A 24264-nucleotide genomic window follows, 5' to 3' on the forward strand; every position below is an offset into this window, starting at 1 on the left:
ACATCCTCAAAGAACTCCAGCAAATTTGTCAAACATTACTTCCGTTTCATAAAACCATGCTGACTCTGCTTGATTGAATTCTGCTTTTCCAAATGTCCTGCTACTGCTTCCTTAATAATAGACTCCAGCATTTTCTAAATGACAGATGTTGGGCTAACTGGTCTATAGTTTCCTGTTTTTTGTCTCCCTCCTTTCTTTCCCTCGCTTTAACACATTTTAGTGGGAAAATAATGGCAGATTCACAGAGTGAATGTATTAGATCAGGCTATTTACAATCTGGAGCAAAGGACGTCTGATGCCACTAAGGCAACAGTATAGTTACAAAAATATTTAAACAAGTCTATTTTAAAAAAACACAACAGTCAATGCTATGAAAATGAAGCAAATATTGTTCTACAATACACTGGCTGGTTATCAGTGTCAGACATTTCAGTAGTGTGATGAGAAAAAAAAAGATTATTTAGTGGATTTATAACATTCAAACACTCATACTCCAAACCAGTGTCCTTGGATGCAACTCTCCTGACAGTTACCAAGTTTGCAACACAATAGTCATCGGACAAACAGTAAATATAAAATAACAGGGAATATATGGTCTGAAGAACAACAAAATTACAGGATGTATTATGTCTAGACAGCCGAATGATAGTCTACTTGATATTTTTGTGTAAAAATATGATAGGGTCATTGAAATCAGTGTGTATGCCTCTAATTTCCTGTGCTGTATGTGGCCTGATGCAATAGCTCTACCTTATTTGGTTCTACCGTAGTTCGGTTCAATCCCAGTCTTTTGGGCTGTTCTCTTCATAATTGTTAAACTGTGAAAAAAAATGGTAAAATATGCAATATTTTTATGAGGATTTGCATCTTAATTTTAAAAAACGAATTCAGGAATATTAGTGCAAATAAATCATTCTTTGTAGCCACCTGAAGAAAATATGGGATGAGGTCATTTTGTTTGCATCTTACTGAAATCCATTTTGTTTTGCTTTTTCATCGATTTGATTCAAAATAAAATGCGATTTGCATCGTGGTATTGGACCTACCTGTCCCCAGCTGTCAAGGAAATGAGATGGGAATGACAGTTGATATATAGTAGAGCAATGTAGATTGCAAATGTATTTAAATATATACAGGGCTATGTGACTTTGGTCAATCACTTGGTGCAATCTTTGCAGCGAGATAGGTGAACTTGTCATTGAAAGCTCGGGGTTGGGGGCTCAGGGCAGCTGTCACTCTCGCTGAGTGACAGGTGTCACATTGGCTGCAGCGCTTGCGGGCCAGCAGCGGGCGCTGTCTCCGCCAGTAGCCGGCGCTGTCTCCGCCAGTAGCGGGCGCTGTCTCCGCCGGCAGCCGCCTGAACTCTGACTCACCGCCGCCACAGGAAGAGGAAGCGCCCGAGAGAAGCCGAACTGGGCAGCGACAGAGGAAATCCGACCCCGGAGCCCAACAAAACCCGGGAGCCATGGAGAGATTGGTCAGTTCCGAGAGCTTGGCCGCCAAGAAGCCGCCGCGCTCGGCGAGTGGCTCCGGGCAAGGGAGCGTGGATTCACAGGACAGGTAGGGAGGCCGGGCCGGGCCGGGCCAGGCCGGGCCGCCCAGGAGCCCGGGCTGGGACTGCATTAGGATCGGGTACAGGATGCACAGAGCCTGGGCTGCAGTTGCATTGTGATCCCCGGTACAGTGCACAGATCCCCGGCTGGAGTTGCATTGGGACCCCCGGTACAGTGCACAGATCCCCGGCTGGAGTTGCATTAGGACCCCCGGTACAGTGCACAGATCCCCGGCTGGAGTTGCATTAGGACCCCTGGTACAGTGCACAGATCCCCGGCTGGAGTTGCATTGGGATCCCCGGTACAGTGCACAGATCCCCGGCTGGAGTTGCATTAGGACCCCCGGTACAGTGCACAGATCCCCGGCTGGAGTTGCATTGGGATCCCCGGTACAGTGCACAGATCCCCGGCTGGAGTTGCATTGGGACCCCCGGTACAGTGCACAGATCCCCGGCTGGAGTTGCATTGGGACCCCCGGTACAGTGCACAGATCCGAGGTACAGAGCACAGAGCTGTTGCATTAGGGCAGGGTGCAGGGAGACCGGGCTACAGCTGTACATGGATCCCGGGGAGGGTGCACAGACCCCGGTATCCAGTCCCGTGTGCACACACACACACTGACCAATGCATTTTGCACTAGTTGTGCTGGTAACAACTCCTGGTTTTGGACCGTGTGCATTTGTGGGTGGAATTTTCTACATGTTATTTTGACCATTAACCAGAGACCCGCACCCAGTTGGATTTTGACAGTTTACACGGTAGGGATTCCAGGTTCTTGTAGTTGACACATGCTTTGCCTTCCTGAGTATCTTAACAGGTTAGTGACTCACTAAAAATAGTCTTGTTCTTAAAGCTTTGCTAAATATTTTGTGAGATTGTTAAACGTGTAATAATCGTGGTCCTGCAGAGAGCAGTCGGCACTTTTCCGCTGATGGTGTGCGAGTCTCAATGTACCATTTAAACTGCTTTTATATTGGCACTGTTCTCATCTGCAAACTGGGAGATCAGCAGCCGTGAGCTGGTTTTCCGTATTTGTTACTAAATTCGGTTCCCTTATCCCAGTGAGCTGGTGGGCTAAGGAAGGCGGATTGAGCAGAGCAAACAGCGAGAGTTATCTCTTGGACGCTAGCCTGCCAGAATTCAAATTGGGACGGAATCTGTGTAAAGGGCTGAACTTTCTGTGCCTTTGATGGGTCTCAATGGCAGAGGTTGGAGATGTGGCCACATTTTTCCATTTGCCCTCCAGTAGACCCACAAGTGCCGGAGCAGTGCTGATGCAAATTAAAAGTGTAGGATATACCAACCAGTCGCAAGTTGCTGCTTGAACCTCGACAGGAGGGTTATTCCTGGGATGAGAGAGTTGTCCTACGAGGGGAGGATTGAGTAGATTGGACCTAATACTCTCAGGAGTTTAGAAGAATGAGAGGTGATCTCATTAAAACTTAAGATACTGAGGGGGATTGACAGGGTAGATGCTGAGAGGTTGTTTCCCCTGGCTGGAGAGTCTAGAATTAGGGGGCACAGTCTCAGGATAAGGGGCCAGCCATTTAAGACTGAGGTGAGGAGGAATTTCTTCACTCAAAGGGATGTGAATCTTTGGGTTTCTCTACCCCAAAGGGCTGTTAACGCTGAGTCGTTGAGTATATTCAAGGCTGAGCTAGATAGACTTTTGGACTCGGGGGGGGGGGGGGAAATGGAGGGATACAGGGATCGGGCGGGAAAGTGGAGTTGAGGTTGAATATTAGCCATGATCTTATTGAATAGAGCAGACTCGAGGGGCCGTATGTTCTTACGTTCTTGCATTATTCCAGCTCTCTCTTTGAACTGGACACTTCCATATGTCAGAGCATTTCATAATACTGGTTTGAGACCAATACCTTTTAGAGGTTCATGTCGGTGGGGTGTCCAACAATAGAGAGGTGCACTGCCAGCACTACATTGCCCTGGGAAACTGAAGCAGTGTGCATACATGTTCTGCGCAGTGATATCTGAATGCTCACATTGTTTCAATAATACATATCTAATATGTAAAAACCTAACATCTGTGAGTGTTTTCTGGAGGACATTCAGTAACATTTACGTGCATTGTCGATAAATTATTTAATACAAATGGAAGAAAGTCCAAGCATCTGATTTAACTGGTAAAAATAATTGAATTAAAGAATTTAAGCTGACTCCAGAGTTCCAGAGCTAAATTCAGTTACCATTTTAGCACTGATCCTTTACTATGTAACTTTAATAATTGTTTGCAATTTAATCTAATTTGCAACTTTGTTGATGTGCATGGAGGGTAGCATGGGAATCCAGATTTAAATGAGTGGGCACAACTGAGCAACACATCAATGATAAAATTCCAATACTTCTTTGCAAGCTGTGTACTTATTGTATTGTTTGGGAATTACACTAAAGTTTGGCACAGTTGTTTCCTCTGTTGGACAAAGAGCAAAATAATTTTGGGCTGTTACAGCTTTAAGTACCTAGATTAATGCGACATAGAAGTATGGAATGTTATTGGAGGTACTAGGGTTCATATGGTAAGGGTTCATCAGAAATCTAGTGACTACAAAAACATTCTTTTAGGAATTGTTCAATTAAATGATAACACAATTGAATCCCTAATTGAAACATCTACATTCCACAAGTATTTTTGGGTCTAGTCTACTCTTAAATCAGAGTCGCTTCATTCAAATTATTGGAGAATTCATTTTTTTTCAGCAGAGAACAACTTTGAATTGACAGTAGACCATGGTCTCAACCTGCATCTGAATCTCCAAACATAACTATAAGGGCAGTGAGAGAGGCTATCCCACTGTGCCAAATCACTGCATTGTCTCTACCTAGAGAGATAGAGCGAGTTACACTTGGTATGACGTCTTGCAGTGGTTTTAACTGTGCAGGTACAAACCCATCCTGAATGTTGGGATGAGCCAGGAGTAACAAGAAAAAAAAAATACACAAATTTCTGGTATTTGCCCCAGTTTGGACCATTTCAGATTCGGGTGCATTTGCTGTAAATAGCAGCATACATGAAGAGGGACACAGTACCATCTGTCTTAAGAGTAACATATTTTCTGTGGCCTGGCAAAAGTTTTCATCATAATGACTGCCATTTGTGGATCTAAAACCATTGACGCAACGAGGTCCGTGTCTCTCCTGATAAATGCTGGGTCGGTTCCATTGGTAAAAGATCCCGCTTTGTTGATAAATATAAAAAAACAAGAAGAAAATGCAGTTGCTGAAAATCTGAAAGCAACGCAGAAAATGCACAACAGGTCAGTCAGCATCTGGTCAGAGACCAAGGTGTTTCAGATAATGCCCTTTACCAAAACTTTGATGTTCTGATGAAGAGTCCTGTCCAAAAGTGTTCACATGTCCTCTTTCTACAGATGCTGAGTGACCCACTATGTGTTTCTCGCATTTTCTGTTTTTATTCCTGCTGCTATATGCCTGCTCTTTCATTGCTAGCTGAGCTGGATTCCCAGAGGGAGTCTGAGTCTGGTCCCTGAAGGCCTTGTTGCAGTGGGGGTATAAAAGATTTCCATTGGGGAAGAAGAGATATCCCAGAGGAGGAGGGTGAGGTGTGGCATAAGAATTAAGATCTGGAGTAGGCCATACAGCCTCTCGAGCCTGCTCCGCCATTCAATAAGATCATGGCTGATCTTCGACCTCAACTCCATTTCCTGCCCGATCCCCATATCCCTTGATTCCCCTAGCGTCTAAAAATCTATCTATTTGACTATACTCAACGACTCAGCATCCACAGCCCTTTGGGGCAGAGAATTCCAAAAATTCACAACCCTCTGAGTGGAGAAATTCCTTCTCATCTCAGTCTTAAATGGCCTACCCCTTATCCTAAGACTATGCCTCCCACTTCTAGACTCTCTAGCCTTGCAAAGTGCGATTATCTTAGCGATGAGATTCTGGATGAAATTGCTTACGTTCAGAACAGCCAGTTTCTAAGTGGAGACATCCTGTTTTTTAAAATATGTTGGCTACTTTGCTCTTTGGTTTTACACATCATCGTGCAGAGTGGGCAGATCGTGTTAATGCTAACACGCGCACTGTAAACGGTGGGGACTGGGTGTTAATTAGCGACTGTTGTTGATGGAACCTGACATTTTATCATGTTCATACAGCCCTGCAGGATCTCATGTTGAATGGTGTAAACAGCTTATAGCTGCGACTATCTCAACTACTGCAGTGCCAGAAACCGTCTCCAAAGATTATAGGGTAAGTGATATTATTTTAAACTCGTGACATGTAGCCTCAGAATCCTCATTCTCCTCTCCTTCCCTCCTCTTCAAAGATCCCCCAGGCCCCATTCACCAGCAGAGACGTTCTGCGTCTATCTCAGTGATTACTAGGAGTTGTAGTGTGAGAGAAACTGGGGCATTGCCCCTGAGCTCATCTCTCCCTGCGGTTAAGCATCTTCTAAACACCCTTGTTCCTCCAGCCCCCGGATGATGGGGATCTCAGTGTGTGGAGAGTGATCGATGTTGTTTCACTCTGGTGCAGTGTGTTAGTATTTCTAATGTGTTATGGCACTGGTCATAAAAAAACATTTGTTGGAAATAATTATGGTGATTACATTACAAATGTTAAGGATCACTAAGTAACTACGTGTGTTATGCCAGTTACACTGCACATTTTAGATTGATGTGCAGGAGTTTGGATCATCTTTGATGTTAGGTGTGAAATCACTCAAACTTGGGCAAGCGGCACCCACTACAGTATAACTGAGATATCAGTTATTTGGTGGTATGAGGTGAGATTTTAAAAGTTCCCAGGCGTGGGCCAATGGATAAGCTAAGAACCTTTACATTTTTAGAATTTTTTAATGGTAGCAGACAGGAAAACTCCAGCTCCATTTACCCTGGACTAGAGAGTGTCACGAAACTGACAGTATGTATAACTGGCTGGAGTGTCTAGAACCAGGGGTACAGTCTCAGGATAATGGGTCGCCATTTAAGACTGAGATGAGGAGGAATTTCTTCACTCGGAGGGTTGTGAATCCTTGGACTTCTCTGCCCCAGAGGGCTGTGGATGCTGAATGGTTCAGTATATTCAAGGCTCAGATCGATAGATTTTTGGACTCTAGGGAAATCAAGGGATATGGAGATCGGGCGGGAAAGTGGAGTCGAGGATGGGCCATGGTCTTATTGAATGGCGGAGCAGGCTCGAAGGACTGTATGTCCTTGTTCTTATGTTGTAATGTTATGTTATAAGTCAGATCTCCTAATCTGCTTAAATGGCCTGGGTAGTATACTAACATATCTTATTGTTGTTTCTGCCCACGATATCCACTGCTTCCACTCCATTTCGCCATCTTCAGCTACATGGTCTAATTTCTTCATGGCTGACTGATCCGTTATTGGCTGATAAAAGGAGCGTTCTATATCCCCTAACCTTCCCCCAATGAAAACAATTTAGAGTTCACCAACATAAAATGGTACTAACGATTAACCGATCTGTGTGTTTTTAAATAGGAAGGTAACAGTAGGCTTAAAGTTGCCTGGTCACTTCTGATCATTGCCGGATGCAGCCCTGACACGTACTGTTTACAGGCTACTCCGTGCAATGTAGGCTATTGTAATACTTTGTAAATACTTTTATTTATATCGGACTGAAATGTCCCAATGTATTTCATGCAATGAATTGTTTTTGGAAGGCAGTAATTGTTATTTCAGCAAAATGCAGGGTTCTGTGCTGTTGAAGAAGATTAGAAATTCAATTATTATGAAGTTGTATTCCTCTTTAAAGGAGTTATTTACATCACTTAACAAATTTTAAGCAAGTGAATTCATACTGACAATTGGAAAATCTGAACATTAGAGTTTCATGCTTTAATCATAGAACATTTGATTTCTACACTTCCCAATAAAATTGCAGAAGTAGTAAAACCAATAATGGTCCTTCTAATTCTTGAGGAATGGTAAAACCAATAATGGACCATTTGCTCCTTACACACGAGTAGTGTAACCAATACTGGACCATCTAATCCTTACATGCGAGGACATAGACTCATAAGGCTAAAGGATCCAGAGCTGATAGTTGAGTCGAGGGAAAGGATGCTCTCTGTAGGGGTCAATGTTAGATACACATCCCCTTTTATCTCGGGCGTGTAGGTAATGAAAAATCTTCTCCCTGTTGATTTCTTACCAGCCTAATACTTCACTCACAGGAGATTCATTACATCAACTCAAACAGAGGCGCTGCCACGAGATCAGCTGATATCTGTCATGCGCTGCCAGCTAGCGTCTCCGTTGACTGAATGGGGACTAACAGCCTTGAATCCTGATCTAAATCCGTCAGTTATCGTGTAACTTAAGTACGGCTGGGAGCTCAAATTATTTGTTTTTTGTCACTACAGAAGTAAACACGCACAAATCTTTCAATAGACAAACACTTTTACTATGATACCTGGTTGAGATACATGTGAAGAAGCAAATTGAGCTTTACAACCAGTTCTTCCCTTCAGTTTTAATATATCTAATCCTAAATTGCTGTATCTTTTCATTTATGTCTGTTGGGTTCTGATGATTTATAAATGAATCTTCTCCCTGCATTCCCTTTTTGAATAGATGTTCACACTTTCTCCCGAGGTTCTCGGTGCTTCATACCATGGACGCCCATTGTGTACTACCCGAGTCACACTCTTAACCTCGCTGTCCAACATCAGAGTCTCAATCTGTACTGTCGTTGTCTTGATCTTAGTTCCACATCACTTTCATCTCATTTGACCCATCACTCACCTTTATGTGGCTTGTCTCTGATTCTTCCCTGAACGTCTCTCTCTTCATCATCTACTGAGGACATTGCTACACACCCACTGATTCCATAACTACCTGCAGTATGCCCAGCCAGCTTCTTGCAAAGGCTGCACCCCTTTATCCCAGTTTCCCCCCCATCACATTTGCTCTGATGGCTCTATTTTCTATGCTAGAGCTTCTGAAATGACCTCCCTTTTCATCAGCCAAGAGCCCCTCTCCACGATGATCACCAGGACCCTCGACATTGTCCATTCCATTTCCTGAGCCTCTGCTCTCGCTCCTACCCCACCCGGTATCTCTCTCAACAGCAGGGGCACCCTTATCCCTAACTGTTAACCCCACCAGCCTTCACATTCACCAGATCCACCACTTCCAGCATGAACCCACCACCAAGCATATCCCCCTCCCCTGTCCACTTGCTGGAGCGAATGTTCCCTCCAGGATATCCTTTTCTACTCTCCTTCACCCCTTCTTCCAGTTGTTCTTCCCCCGGCACCATCCTGTGCACTGCAGCAGATGGAACAGCTATCCATTTATTTCCTCCACTGTCCAAATCCCCAGCCGCCTGCATGAGACGGCCATCTTTATTGAATACTTGTTCTTTTCCCCCTTGCTCTCTTCCTTCGGTCCCTTCCCCACCTTACTAAACTGCTCATTTTTTATTTTTAACTTCTGATCAAGAGTTCCCACCGAAACAGGAACCCGTCTTTTTTCTTTACAGATGCTGACTGGCCTGCAGTGTATTTACAGCATTTTCTGTGGTTTTAAAAACATTTCTAAGTTCCAACATTTTCTTTTGATTTACACGTTGACATTTACTCTGGTCTCCTGCCAGTGAGTCGGCTGCACGCTTTGTGATCAACTCCAGCAATTGCACTCTCAGAAAGGTTTCGCTTGCAGACTGTTGCAGATGAAGGGGTAGAAATTGGTATGCGCTTTGCCCAGTTTTTCAGGAGTAAAATGGGCACAAAGCGTGCCAGTTTTGTCGTGCGATGGCCTGTACTCAATCTACGGGGCCTGTTTTTTCTAGGTGTCTGCCAAAACAGGCATTGGCCTCGGCTTTCCTCCTTTTAAGACGCTCCATAAAACCTGCCTCTTTGACCAAGCATTTGGTCATCTGTCCTCATTTCTCCATATATGGCTCTGTCACATTTTGTTTTATAACACTCCTGTGAAGTGTCTCGGGACATTTTACTACATTAAAGGTGCTATATAAATACAAGTTGTTGACAATGTAAATTAGGGCCTAAGGCCTGTTAAAGAACCCCGTTAACAAATTAATAATTGATAAGCAGGGCAGGCATCGGGCCTACTCCACTAAAGATTCTTAAATGATGCAAACCGAAGGTAAGTGTCCTAATTATTTTTTTTAAAGATGCACCTTCCTGTGGAGCCAGGAGGAGCAGGAGTGCTGCACTGACTCCACAGGAGTTGCGATTGGCACCCCCCCATCCGCCTCGCCATAACCCGCTCCAACGCCCCCCCTCTCACGTCCCGGGACTACCTGAGGGCCTCTATCAGTGAGGCAGACTTCCTGTGATGATGTGACCAGCAGCTCGCCCCAATTATTCAGATGAGGCCTGAGGACCAATTTCCCTTGATCCTCAGGCTTCCTGCTTCAGGCGCCTGCTGCCTCCGCAGGCCCGAGTCGAGGCCCACAAACGGGCCCAAACTAATATCTACCCTGTAGTGTCTTTTGCTGCTGATTTCCCCTCTCCACATGATGTCCTGCTTCGGACTGCCTCAGTTTGCACCGGTGGAAAGATTGGGGGCTCAGAGTTGTGATTGTGGTGCTGAGGAGCAATGAGTAAAAGAGGAAACACTGCCTTTGAGGCTGCCTAAAAACTAAACCTGAGCAGTTAGAAACTGTTTGGGAGGAGTATGGTTGAGTCCCATGAGACGCGACCTCCGAGGTTTTGCTGCTATGGTTTCAATTCGTTAATGTTTCATTTTCTTTGCTCAACCTCGATTGGAGTCCCCCTGCCCCCTCCCCCCACCCTTCTCCATTTTGCTGCATTGCTGAATGGAAAAGCTGCTCCCAAGCTTCTGGCAATGTCACTGCTCGGAGGAGAACCAGAGCAGCCACAAGTGATTTCCCTCTTGTGCTGGGTTTTTCCAAGATCAGGAACTCGCTGTATAGGGAATTGTAAACAATGGGCATCACATCCTGCCTTTCTCTGCCTTGCAGTGCCTCAGGGTACCGGTGCATAGAAGCTCTGTGTTGCCAGTTTTTTCACGCCGCTGGGGGAACCTGTGTGATCACACTGCACAGCAGGGCGACCCTCACAGATCAAAAGTGGTGCAGCTAAGCTGTCTGCTCTTGTACATACCGCTACTTCATCTTGTGAGCGCCTCCTGAATTATTTGTGCTAAATCAAAGGCTACATGTAAAAGCAACAGACTGCAGGAAGCTGTACAGCCACGTTGTGGATTTCACTGCCGAGCTCTTAATGCAGTCATTTTATTTCCGATGTTGGTCAAGCGGAATTCAATGTTGGGTGACTTTGACTGGTATATGAAGCTCCTTTTTTATTGATTCCTTGTTAATGTATTTTAACTAACAGGTTTTCAGAAGGCCTGATCTAAGGGTAAGGATGAAACACATCAGGAATCTCGCAGGCTTTTATCTTTCCTGCTTGTCTCGTGTGCTCTGATGCAAAGCTTCTAGTGTGTGTTGGCCCTCTGGTTTCCTGTTTTGAGTATCAGTACAATAATTATATGTTTTAACCTTTTTTAATGAAGTGGGATTTTTGACTGATGCAATGCTTATTAAAAATGCAATCTGTCAAGTTGATGTGTGTGGCTTTGCAATGACTGGGGGGGTTGTTGTCATGTGCTGTCAACCCTCCTCCAAGCTCATAGCAATTAAAACAGATCTCAACCATCTCCATGTCCCTTAAATTGAAGCCTGTTGCTCTGATGAAAGTCTGGGCACTGATATTTTTTTTTCTCTTGTCTAAATCTCAATGAATTTTGATTTCGCAACATCGACCGTGAGAAACAGTCATGTGCTAATTTAAATCGGGCGGAGATCAAGAGGTGGGGTGGGGGGGGGGAGCTACTCTTCAAACACTGTCACAGCCCCAGCAACCTCACTGAAAATACTGACACGCTGCTGGCAGTAATCTCCCCAGACACTGACAGTCGCGGAAATCCCGCCAGAAATATTGACACACTGCCGGAGACCTCCTCTGCACGTATTGACACAATGCCATGAAATCCCTCTGCCAGGACCAACTCGCTCCCGGGGATCCTCTCTGTAAATATTGACCCGCTGCCCACATCCTAACTTCTGGAAGCTCGGGACTGGCTACCCAAAGGATTATCACGACAGGAAACCATTTTATTGTTGGTATACAGCAGCGAAATAAATAAATACTTGCGAGTTCTCGAGAGACTGTGCCGATGGTTGGTTCCAAATGGATAGCATCTTGTGTAGCCCCAGAACCCCCCTATGTACCCCTGGGACCTACACATCCCAGTTTAATTGGGAAATGACCCCATTTTACTGGCAAGCCCAAAGTAACTGAGTAACTCCATGAAAACCTACTTTTGGAGCAGGAATAAAAACTTCTGAGACAACGTCCTTAAGATAAAGATTGTCAGTAAGTATTGTGCACGAACTGCTTGTTACACTGTAGGACTATCCCATGTTCCAGGTAAATGCCAATATATTCCCAGCACCAGAATGACACACGCGCGCACATGCACACGTGCACACACACACAAGGCACATTACAAATTAGATGTTGCGAAGTCTTCTATAGACGCATAATTAGGGAGGAGAAAGCATTCTTCCCATTTCACTTCTGTGGAAGTCTGCTCCTTGTTAAGTCTCGTACTGATGCAGGTAATTTTCTGTTAAGTCAGTCCTTACCCCAGCTCTCAGCCTTAGCATTGCACAGCCAAATACTCGTCATTGTAACTATCTTCCATCTCTTGATTCCCACCTAAATTGTCCTTTATTGCCAGAACAAAAAGACATTTCTTCCATATTGGTTGCAGTACATACATCACGCTCCAGCCTGTATTCCTGCAAAGTGTATCAAATGTGGAAATTTCCCCTTCTGCACTCAGCAATGGCTCAGTGTAGAATTACTGAAAATGTGGGATAGCTTGAAGCAGTGAGAATTGGGAGCTGGTACAATCAATAGTTCTGGAGTATTGTTACCCCTGTTTAGTGCCAATTCGTCCCGAGGTAATTATGAGCAGTGTTGTAATTTCAGCTCTTTTCAAGGCAGGTAAAGTTTACAAAGAAACAGTTTGAGTCAGATCCAGCACTTGGGCATCATCAAAAGCCATCTATAATTTTTTAACAAAGCATTCCGTTGTAATATTGATCAAGATGCTGGCTTTGCATGTATTGCAATAATTGTAGATTTTTATCATGGAGTGTAATTTAAGATAAAACAGTCCATGGGGCGATGGTGGAAATATTTCACTTTAAATTCTTCTCTCCATTTGGAAGGGGCCTATAGTGGTGACCTTTTCTGTGTGTCAAAATGCATGTAAGAAATAATGGATATAAAGATGTCCGTGAGGGATAATAGGCGCTTAGCTTACAGACCTTTACCAAGGTAATAGTTTTGAAATACAACTCCTTGTTGAAGCGTTAGATTTGGCAGGTTAACAATGGGAAGGGGTTGGTTGATGTTGAGGGCTGTGTTTTTGAAACCATTTGGTACATTTCCCGCTGGTTGGTTCCTCTCTCAGAATTCAATTTGTTGTTTCCTGCAGTTATAGCGTGCTGGGCACACCTAGCTGGGAAAGCATGTATTGTTAGTCGCTGCCCTGAGAACATAGTACCCACCCCAGCCACAAGATAAGCACTTTGCACATTCGCACAACACATTTCAGAGAAGAGAGAGATTGAGTGGCGGGCAGGGAGAAGATCCTATATCGATGTCCTGGGGGCTTGATTTTGTTCTAATGACAACAGATTTGTGGCAAAAGATAATAGAACAGTTACTTTCCTGTCATTGCTTTCCCGATCCCCCTCCCACCTCTCCGTTAAAGAGCTGGCCAAGGCACAATGGGCCAAATGGCCTCCTGTGCTGTAAGATTCTATGATTCAGTTAACTGTGATCCTGTTGTTGAGTCAGTACTGGTGACGTCACTATAACTTTAAACTTCATACATTGTGGCAATCTGTACGTGTTACTGCACAAAGTAATTGTTGAAATTCAGACATGGCTGTGATCGCTGAAATTCATATATTAATAATTTAATCACTGCGCAGCTCACGTGCACGAGAACCCTCCAGAACATGGTTATGCCATTGTGAATTTTAGTTTAAAACCAAATTGTTTACGACAACATGGGATGTTCCCTACTGTTGCAATCTGATTATATCTCAGATTTAATATTGGCCGGAAGTACAATTTTGACGAAGAGACTGGAAAACATGATTGTATCCTTTAGCCCGATGCTCGTAGTGAGGGAGTTGCCTCCATTTACACAAATCCGCCTAGTGTGACTTCCTACCCGATGTTACTTACAAGACGGATGAGAGTCCCAGCTGTTGATTTCCTGCTCAGGTTTCGAGCTCTGGAATCTGGAGTCACACTTCCTGTTCTTGTCCACTGTTTTTACAGCTGGCCAGCAGCAAACTCCAGCACCAGAATCTTGCTGGCGACCACAGTCGTCCGCAAACTGACCGGTTTGAATCCTCATGCCTTGATAGCTGGTCGGTTATGAAACAGCAAAAGACAAGATGCGGAGGGATGTAAATTTGGTCTCGTGTCTGATGAAACATTAACCCGTGCAGAGCGGTAAATTTTGTGTCGGGAAATGGTTTGCGTCTCCAGCCGCAAAATCCACCAGCTGGGTCCTGAGTGTGGGGCGGAGCGTGAAGGGGGACATTCCAGACCTCTTTCAGAGTGCTAAGCTGGCTGAGCAACTGAAACTCCCGAGGTAAACAGCCGGCCTCAGAGCGCTCTAAGAGAGGCTTCCGTGAAAGAAAAATCTGAACAAGACCACCAAAAACATTCCCGATACTTTACTGACACCACATCCACATGAATCGCAAAAAAATAAACAATCACACTTGCCTCATGTAGACATTCCTTCCCTCACTGCAGCGCTACAGCTGGAACCGCCCGCTTTCACAGGCGGTCCCACCAGGGGGCACTGCGGGGCGCTACGGATTGGGCGAGTTTCAAATTTCGAGCCAGTGACACAACGAGGGGGCGTTGCACACTGGCTCGCCTCTCCTGGGCGATGCTGCTCCGCACTCCCGCAAACCCTACACCGAATGTCCCGGCGGGACTCTGCAAGCTGGACGCCCACCCAGAAATGCTCTCCACCGCCATTACCAATGCAGAAGCAGCAACAAACGGAAAATTCAGCCCCGAGACTCTCAAAACATGGCAGTATTGGAGCAGAGCACTGCACATAGGCACAGACCAACACACATAACACTTTCAAGTCAAAAAGCAGGTACCTCCTGACACATTCCATATGTACAATTCATGCTATTTCCTTTTGATCTTAGTCAATAGATGTAAACTGGTCATTAAATTGAAATGTTTTAATTAAAAAAAAAATTATCTTTCTGAGCCTTATGATTTAAAAAAAAATCTATAAAACCGCTCCCCATGATTTATGCTTGCTCTTCCCTTTGCTGTAGTGTTGCATGTCGATTTAAACTGTAACTTACATTGCCTCTCACCTTGTGCATGCTTCCCCACCCCCCCCCACCCTCTGCTTCCCCCACTGCTGACATTGATCTGCAGGAGAATCAGGATGGACGCAATGGGTCCTATCATTCTGATGCTGGCCCTGAACTGGGTGTACCCTCGTTGGCAAGTGATAATTCTCTTTATTGAAAATGTGTGATTTTTTTTTTCCTTCTTCGACCTATATCTGATATGACAGACTTCAGCTAACCAGCACCTACCAATGAATGAATTGCATGCAGGTATTTTGATTTTTCAAAACAAACAAAAAAAACATGTAAGCAAATTGCTCTCATTTCAGATCAAAAATACCGGTTTTGTGTTGCATGCTTCTGTGTTTTCTCTCCTTCCAGTAGGACAGTGCTAATCTGAATTGGTCAGTGCCCAAACGCAGCTCAAATTGATTCAATTTTCCATTTACTGTATTCCAGTTACAGTTTAAATATAATTGGCAGTCACTCTTCAGTTACAACTTTGTTACAATTTTTAAAAAAACTACTCGAGCCAGTGTCCCATGCCAGTGAGAATCGCTCTTTCCTTCAGATTACAGATCTGTGTAAGGTTCAGACTAGCAGTGTTCTACAGTGTGACTAAGACAAATCATCAGCTGTGCAATGCCTTCTAACAATACATTAGATAATGTGTGTGTTTGTGAAATGGAATGCTCATATTGGGGGGGGGGGGGGGGGGAAATGATTCAGTAAGGTAACTCATTAGCTTGATCTGATGGAGCAATTGGAACGCTTTGTAATACAATTCTGCACAGCTAAGGCAGAAAATGGCTGGTGCCGTGCGCGTGGGGTTGTTCATCTGCATTCATGGCATGCAAGAGCATGTTTAACGGTAATCCAGCTGTGATGAATGACTGCAGGCAATATGTAAATTCAAATGTCTCAGTATTCTGTGCCATAGCCACAGAATGGATTGCAGCCACTCATCGTCAATAGAACCAAGTTAATAATCAGAAATGTTACTATACTGTCAGCAAACTGGCAGACTGAAAGATTTGCACACTAAAACTGCGACAGATAAATAACCTTCTGTTAAAATAAGCCGAGGCGAATGTGGACTTTTGTAGTTCTGAAGCTTGTTTTGTGAAGGGGTGGTGGGGGGGGCGGGGGTACCCCAGAAAGAAACCAAGATCACGGCCTTTAAATTTGTAGTATCACTTTTCCATCGCCTTTTATTAGCTAGAAATAATACATATTCAGCTGTTTAATTTTTTTTTAATATTCTGAACCGCTCGTTCAAACTTCTTGGTTATTTTGTAGTGCACATACGGTTTCAGATTAGTTTGATGTGAAAAGATGGCACGATTTAATTTCAAATTTGTGAAATAGCTTTGAAATTGGCGAGCAGGTTGTGGGGAGGGGAGGGGTGGGGTGGGTGGGGGGGGGGCGTGGAGGAGGAAGGAAACGCCGATGGGTTTAATTGCTGAGTTAGGTAAGACGGATGTTACTTTAGTAAGAGAGTGAGAGAGAGGCGACAGAACAAATAGAGAAGGTGAGATTTACGGGTGGGCTGTGTCTTTAACTGGGTTTGGTTAATTGTCAGGTGCTAAGGGATGGAAATAAGCTGGCTCAAATGGAGGAGGCACCACTGTTTCCGGGGGAATCTATCAAAGCAATCGGTAAGTGCTGCACTCATTTTACTTAAGTTTCTAATTAGCGTTTTAACCCATTTATAAAAAACTTAATATTGCCATACTTAAGAATATAAGAACATAAGAAATAGAAGCAGGACAAGGCCATACAGCCCCTCGACCCTGCTCTGCCATTTAATACGATCATGGCTGATCCGATCATGGACTCAGGACAACTTCCCTGCCCGCTCCCCATAACCCCTTATTCCCTTATCATTTAAGAAACTGTCTATTTCTGTCTTAAATTTATTCAATGTCCCAACTTCCACAGCTCTCTGAGGCAGCAAATTCCACAGATCCACACCCCTGAGAGAAGAAATGTCTCCTCATCTCAGTTTTAAATGAGCGGCCACTTATTCTAAGATTATGCCCTCTAGTTATAGTCTCCCCTATCAACTGAAACATCCTCTCTGCATCCACCTTGTCAAACCCCTTCATAATCTTATACATTTCGATAAGGTCACCTATCATTCTTCTGAATTCCAATGAGGCCCAACCTACTCAACCTTTCCTCATAAGTCAACCACCTCCTCTCTGGAATCAACCTTGTGAACCTTCTCTGAACTGCCTCCAAAGCAAGTATATCCTTTCATAAATATGGAAACCAAAACTGCACGCAGTATTCCAGATGTGGCCTCACCAATACCCTGTACAACTGTAGCAAGACTTCCCTGCTTTTATACTCCATCCCCTTTGCAATAAAGGCCAAGATTCCATTGGCCTTCCTGATCACTTGCTGTACATGCATACTATCCTTTTGTGTTTCATGCACAAGTACCCCCAGGTCCCGCTACACTGCAGCACTTTGCAATCTTTCTCCATTTAAATAATAACTTGCTCTTTGATTTTTTTTCTGCCAAAGTGCATGACCTCACACTTTCCAACATTATACTCCATCTGCCAAACTTTTACTCACTCACTTAGCCTGTCTATGTCCTTTTGCAGATTTTGTGTGTCCTCCTCATACATTGCTTTTCCTCCCATCTTTGTATCATCGGCAAACTTGGCTACGTTACACTTCTTCCAAGTCGTTAATATAGATTGTAAATAGTTGGGGTACCAGCACTGATTCCTGCGACACCCCACTAGTTACTGATTGCCAACCCGAGAGTGAACCATTTATCCCTACTCTCTGTTTTCTGATAGTTAGCCAATCCTCTATCCATGCTAATATATTACCCCCATCCCGTGATCTTTTATCTTGTGCAGTAACCTTTTATGTGGCATCTTGTCAAATACCTTCTGGAAGTCCAAATACACCAGATCCACTGGTTCCTCTTTCTCCACATTGTTCGTTACATTCTCAAAGAATTCTAGCAAATTTGACAAACATGACTTCCCCTTCATAAATCCATGTTGACTCTGCCTGACCAAATTTTGCTTTTCTCAATGTCCTGCTACTGCTTCTTTAATAATGGACTCCAACATCTTCCCAACCACAGATGTTAGGCTAACTCGTCTATAGTTTCCTGTTTTTTGTCTGCTTCCTTTTTTAAATAGGGGCGTTACATTTGCAGTTTTCCAGTTTGCTGGAACCTCCCAGAATCCAGGGAATTTTGGTAAATTACAACCAATGCATCCACTATCCCTGCTGCTACTTCTCTTAAGATCCTAGGATGCAAGCCATCAGGTCCAGGGGATTTATCCGTCTTTAGTCCCATTATCTTACTGAGTACCACCTCCTTCGTGATTGTGATTGTGTTAAGTTCCTCCGCTACCCATAGCTCCTTGACTATCCACTGTTGGAATTTTATTAGTGTCCTCTACTATAAAGACTGATGCAAAATATTTGTTCAGAGTTTCTGCCATCTCCATGTTCCCCATTACTAATTCCCCGGTCTTGTCCTCCAAGGGACCAACATTTACTCTCTCCACTCTTTTCTTTTTTATATACCTATAGAAACTCTTGCTGTCTGTTTTTATATTTCGTGCTAGTTTACTTTCATATTCTATTTTCCTTTTCTCAATCATTTTTTTCCTCATTCTTTGTTGACTTTTAAATGCTTCCCAATTTTCTGTCCTCCCACTAGTTTTGGCCACATTGTATGCCCTTGTTTTTAATTGGATACCGTCCTTTATTTCTTTAGTTAGCCACAGATGGCTATATTTTCGCTTACACCCTTTCCTCCTCACTGGAATATATTTTTCTTGAGAGTTGTGCAATATCTCCTTAAATGTACGCCACTGTTCATCAACCGTCCTACACTTTAATCTATTCTCCCAGTCCACTTTCGTCAACCCAGCCCTGGCATTCTTCAAAAAGAAGTGACAAATTATAAACAAATGATAAATTATAAAAAATAAACTATCCTCTCCCCCAGGCCCAGCTTCGGCACCTCAATCAGCCACCTGCCTTGCCCCTTCCTTACCTGGGCACCTCACTGAAGCGTGGGAAACCGGGACGTCACGCCACGCACACAAAGCGGTAGTTGTGCACTGATCAATGAGAGCCAGGAGGCGCAGGAAACCGATGCCGAACCACGGATGTTTCAGGGCCAGGGAATACCAGGGAATACCAGACCAGAGAGGTCCAACCTGTATTAGCTACCATTTTTAGGACTCCTAAACTCCAGCAAATAAGGTGGCTAAAAGTCCGAAGATCATCATTTTAAAAGTGCTTGCCTCTAAGAATGGCGCATTAAGAGAAGTCTGAAATGATGCCAAGTACCTATAATAATTAATCAGATTTTTTACTGTACTTTTATAAAATGACATCTTTTGGATTGTAATAGCCTGCAGTAACTGGAGTAATTTGTCATTGTTAAATGTATGGTGTAATCAAACATAGTTCATGAATAATGTGTGTGTATATCTGAGATTCAATTTTATTTGTCCCCCATTTCCAGTTTTCTCTCCTTTCCTGCAGATCGGGAATGGTTCTGATCTGGTTCCACAGTGCTTTGTCCAAATGCCTACCGACCTTGTGTAAGCTGGCAAAGTGCTGATCAACTGGCTAATCAGCCATGATGTGTCTGGCCCAATCCTTTCTGTGTTTGTGCATTTCCCAGCAGCAATTGCTGGATAGCAACTGGAGTGGAACCCTGGATCCCTTATTCGCTCCCCCCCCCACCGCCTCCTCCAAATTGGGGAGAGGGCTGATGCTAATTGCTATCCAGTCTGTGATTAGCAAACTCCGTACAGAGCAGCTAATGTCTTGGTCTCTGTCTTTCACTTCCGCACGAGGCAAGTGGAGCTAATGAGGAGTGCACTCAGATTAAATGTTTCTGTTTTTTTTCCAAACTTTTCACAACTCTTGTCATCAACTTCTCTCCCACAAAATCCGACATCTCCATCCCCTCCCCCCTCATCACACCCATCCTCATTCAGTCTACTGGTTCCTGTGCTCCGCCAATCAACTTCAAGATCTCCATCCTCATTTTCATATTCCTCTGTGGCCTTATCCAACATTGGGTAAGAGTATCAAGGGATTTGGAGCAAAGTTGGGTAAATTAATTTGAGGCACAGATCAGTTATGATCTAATTGACTGGCAGAATAAGCTCAAGGGTCTGAATGGTCTGCTTCCTGTTCCTATGTTAACCCATTTGGGGGAAAACTACTCTAGTGATATGTTGAGGCCCGTGTTCCTGACTTTCAACTTCATTGGAATTACTATTTGTTCCCTGGTTCCCGACCCCAGATTTCTCCATGTTCCCTGGTTCCCAGTGCTATACCATGAGGTGCTTCCAGCCCTGCACTGATCCCCAAACCACGTGACTTTGCTGCCTCTTTCCGCATCTTCAGAAGACTCCTAACACCTTATTTTCTTTGGCTTTGCCTTCAATTTCACTCCCCTGCAAAATCTCTTCCCTTCCTAGTCTCCCCTTGTGAAGCATTTTGAGATGTGTGTGTGTTTTTTTATAAGCATAAATTGTTAGAGAGCAGGCCTCTCTACAGACAGAGCAGTGTGTGAGGAGTACAGCAATTTTGGTTTGCTACGTATGTTAAATGGACGGATAAAGTTTAGAAATCTGTACGTTTGCTCCACAGCTAAAGATGTCACCTACATCTGTCCTTTTATTGGTGCCATTAGTGGAACACTTACTGTGACTGACTACAAATTGTACTTCAAAAGTGTGGAGCGGGTAAGTTAAACAGGCCTGATGTGCTTCACAGAGCTTAATGGAATCCTGAAAGCAAGCGCCAGGGCAGCTCTTTATATCTCTTCTATATCTTTGGTTATAAAGCACACATTGTGAATGTGCTGGGATTTTGCATTTAACGTGTCAACTACACGCCCAAACTTGGACCTGTTTTATGCTCCGGACTGATTCTGAATATGAATTGGACTCAACTTTTCAGAATTCCATTCGGGGGCAAAATGTGTGAGCGGCTTTCTGTCACCTGTTTCTCCAAGATTAGATGTCTAGAAACATTAGGCAGCGATGCTTTCTTGTGTCTTTGCCAACAGGTTGTTGGTCTATTTAAAAAAAAAAAACATCTATTTACTGTTTTTATTTTCTTTGCTCTGTTAAGTGCCCTGTGCTGCACACGATTACACAGCCTAGATGGCCTGGCTGTAGGTTTCTACTCTTCTCAGCAGGGGACCTTTCTTGGCGTCCCATTGGGGAGGGGTGCTCATCTTGCTGCTTGCTAAATGATATCCTGGAGGGAGGACCAGTGCGTTGGAGCTCCAGTGCAATGGTGTGCAATGTTTTCCCGTGGTGCCTCAAGGTCGGCTCGGGGTTAGGGGTCACAGCAGAAGCCACATGACTTTCCTCCTCGCTGTGTGGAGGCTGATTGCTCTCCCACACCTTCTAGTGCCTGATCCAGAAGCCCAGGAATAGTCATCGATCTGCAGCATTGGGTAACACACAGCGCCTTTTAAAACCTCGAGACGTACCCAAAGCGCTTTACAGCCGATGAAGCACTTTCTGAAGTGTAGTCTCCATGCTCCCTATCACCGTAACCAACTCCAGCCCTCACTCCACCATTGGCGGCCGTGCCTTCAGCTGCCTGGGCCCTAAACTCTGGAACTCCCTCAACCCACCTCTTTTGGTCACCTGTCCTAATATCTCTCCATGTGGCTTGGTGTCAAATTTTGTCTTAACGCTCCTGTAAAGCATCTTTGGACATTTTACTACGTTAAAGGCGTTTTATAAATGCAAGCTGTTGTTGCAATGTAGGATATGCGGCAGCCAATTTGGGCACAGCAAGCTCCCACAATGTGATCATCAGATTTAGTGAATGTTGGTTGAGGGATGAAGAGACCTGAACAAACGAGTGCGGGGCTGGGGGAAGGGACTAAATACAACAACAAGAGAATCCCACACAGTTTCTGATTTACTGCTTGGTGCAAAATTGTCCCTCACTTCCAGATTTTCATTTATATACTAGGATCCCCCCTTCACCCTCGACGTTCCACTTGGGGTCGTGAGTCGTATTGAGAAGATCGCTGGTGTTCAGGGTCATGGAGAGAATTCCTGCGGCCTGGAAATTGTGTGCAAGGTAATGGTTCCAATTTGCCGTGTGACTGGGAAACCGGTGTCTCCAGACGAGCAACTCTGAAGTAGTTAGGTAGCAATGTTGACAGTGGAGCTAATTATAGAATAATTACATTGCATTCTCTCAAAAGGTGAAGTGACCTTTAAAGCTGTGAGCTGTTTTTCTCCAGAATGACTGCCTTCCTTTTGCACCTTTCAACAATTTAAGAAATCACACTGTGGTTTACACGTGCCTTTATCATACAGAATAGCTTATGGCTTCCTTTTATTCTGCATCTTTTGCGTTTTGTTACTACAATTCCCAACTTTTGTACTTTAGCATTGCCTGATGCTATAAATTATCAAACCTTGCACACTTTGGCTTTGTATCTCTGCTTTACTTCCGGACATCATTGGACGTGACATTGTCTTAACAGGATATGAGAAATCTGCGGTTTGCGTACAAACAGGAGGAACATGGCAAACTCGAGATCTTTGAGAACCTAATGCAGTATGCCTTTCCTGTCTCTAAAAACCTGGTAAGTCTATTTAGTAGTGTGGTGAGTTTGATTTATGCAATAAGTGTGACTTTGGTAGCTGCCCTGTGAGCTATTCAGATGAGACTACGTAACAGTTTTTGTTTTTTAAAAACAAATGCTGATAAATATTTGAATATACAAATCCTTTTATAGTATAGTTGATATACTGGTATGGATTTACAAGTCACAGCTGTGTTTTATGGATTTGTTTGCACAGATGTTGCTGTGGGCAGTGATTGTCAGCTTTCACCCACACCAGACTTGCATTGGAGGCAGTTCCAAAAAGGTTCACGAGGTTGATTCCTGAGATGAAGGGTTTGGCTTATGAAGAAAGGTTGAGTAGGGCCTATACACATTGGAGTTTAGAAGAATGAGAGGTGATCTTATTGAAGCATGTAAGATAATGAGGGGGCTCGACGAGGTAGATGCAGAGAGGATGTTTCCCCTCGTGGGGGAATCTAGAACTAGGGGGCATAGTCTCAGAATAAGGGGCCGCCATTTAAAACTGAGATGAGGAGGAATTTCTTCTCTGAGGATTGTGGATCTATGGAATTCTCTGCCCCAGAGAGCTGTGGAGGCTGGGTCATTTAATATATTTAAGGCGGAGATAGACATTTTTGAGCGATTTAAGGGAGTAAAGGGTTATGGGGAGCGGGCGGGGAAGTGGAGCTGAGTCCATGATCAGATTAGCCATGATCTTATTGAATGCCTGAGCAGGCTCGACGGGCCAAATGGCCTACTCTTGCTCCTATTTCTTATAGAAACATAAAAACATAGAAAATAGGTGCAGGAGTAGGCCATTCGGCCCTTCGAGCCTGCACCGCCATTCAATGAGTTCATGGCTGAACATGCAACTTCAGTACCCCATTCCTGCTTTCTCGCCATACCCCTTGATTCCCCCTAGTAGTAAGGACTACATCTAACTCCTTTTTGAATATATTTAGTGAATTGGTCTCAACAACTTTCTGTGGTAGAGAATTCCACAGGTTCACCACTCTCTGGGTGAAGAAGTTTCTCCTCACCTCGGTCCTAAATGGCTTACCCCTTATCCTTAGACTGTGACCCCTGGTTCTGGACTTCCCCAACATTGGGAACATTTTTCTTCATCTAACCTGTCTAAACCCGTCAGAATTTTAAACGTTTCTATGAGATCCCCTCTCATTCTTCTGAACTCCAGTGAATACAAGCCCAGTTGATCCAGTCTTTCTTGATATGTCAGTCCCGCCATCCCGGGAATCAGTCTGGTGAACCTTTGCTGCACTCCCTCAATAGCAAGAATGTCCTTCCTCAAGTTAGGAGACCAAAACTGTACACAATACTCCAGGTGTGGCCTCACCAAGGCCCTGTACAACTGTAGCAACATCTCCCTGCCCCTGTACTCAAATCCCCTCGCTATGAAGGCCAACATGCCATTTGCTTCCTTAACCGCCTGCTGTACCTGCATGCCAGCCTTCAATGACTGATGTACCATGACACCCAGGTCTCGTTGCACATCCCCTTTTCCTAATCTGTCACCATTCAGATAATAGTCTGTCTCTCTGTTTTTACCACCAAAGTGGATAACCTCACATTTATCCACATTATACTTCAACTGCCATGCATTTGCCCACTCACCTAACCTATCCAAGTCACTCTGCAGCCTCATAGCATCCTCCTCGCAGC

The 24264-nt window shown here is 44.2% G+C and overlaps 1 protein-coding gene across 7 annotated transcripts in view; it reads left to right on the forward strand.

Moving 5' to 3' along the window:
- The first annotated feature begins 1388 nt into the window (after positions 1–1388).
- The window catches only part of mtmr1b (myotubularin related protein 1b), a 74868-nt gene continuing 51992 nt past the window's right edge, over positions 1389–24264 (forward strand). For 2 of the 7 annotated variants that reach the window (XM_070882844.1, XM_070882847.1), the window contains exons 1-7: positions 1389–1560; positions 5690–5783; positions 15058–15126; positions 16555–16630; positions 20631–20725; positions 21978–22088; positions 22501–22602. In XM_070882844.1, coding sequence (XP_070738945.1) covers positions 1466–1560; positions 5690–5783; positions 15058–15126; positions 16555–16630; positions 20631–20725; positions 21978–22088; positions 22501–22602 — 642 coding nt within the window. In that variant the 5' untranslated portion in view covers positions 1389–1465. Of the gene's footprint in view, positions 1561–5689; positions 5784–10887; positions 10912–14710; positions 14762–15057; positions 15127–15206; positions 15278–16554; positions 16631–20630; positions 20726–21977; positions 22089–22500; positions 22603–24264 lie in introns of those variants that run through there. The other 5 variants (XM_070882845.1, XM_070882846.1, XM_070882850.1 and 2 more) reach the window with 5 other exon arrangements.

The sequence above is a fragment of the Pristiophorus japonicus genome, chromosome 6, assembly GCF_044704955.1.
Source record: "Pristiophorus japonicus isolate sPriJap1 chromosome 6, sPriJap1.hap1, whole genome shotgun sequence".
Lineage (NCBI taxonomy): Eukaryota > Metazoa > Chordata > Chondrichthyes > Pristiophoridae > Pristiophorus > Pristiophorus japonicus.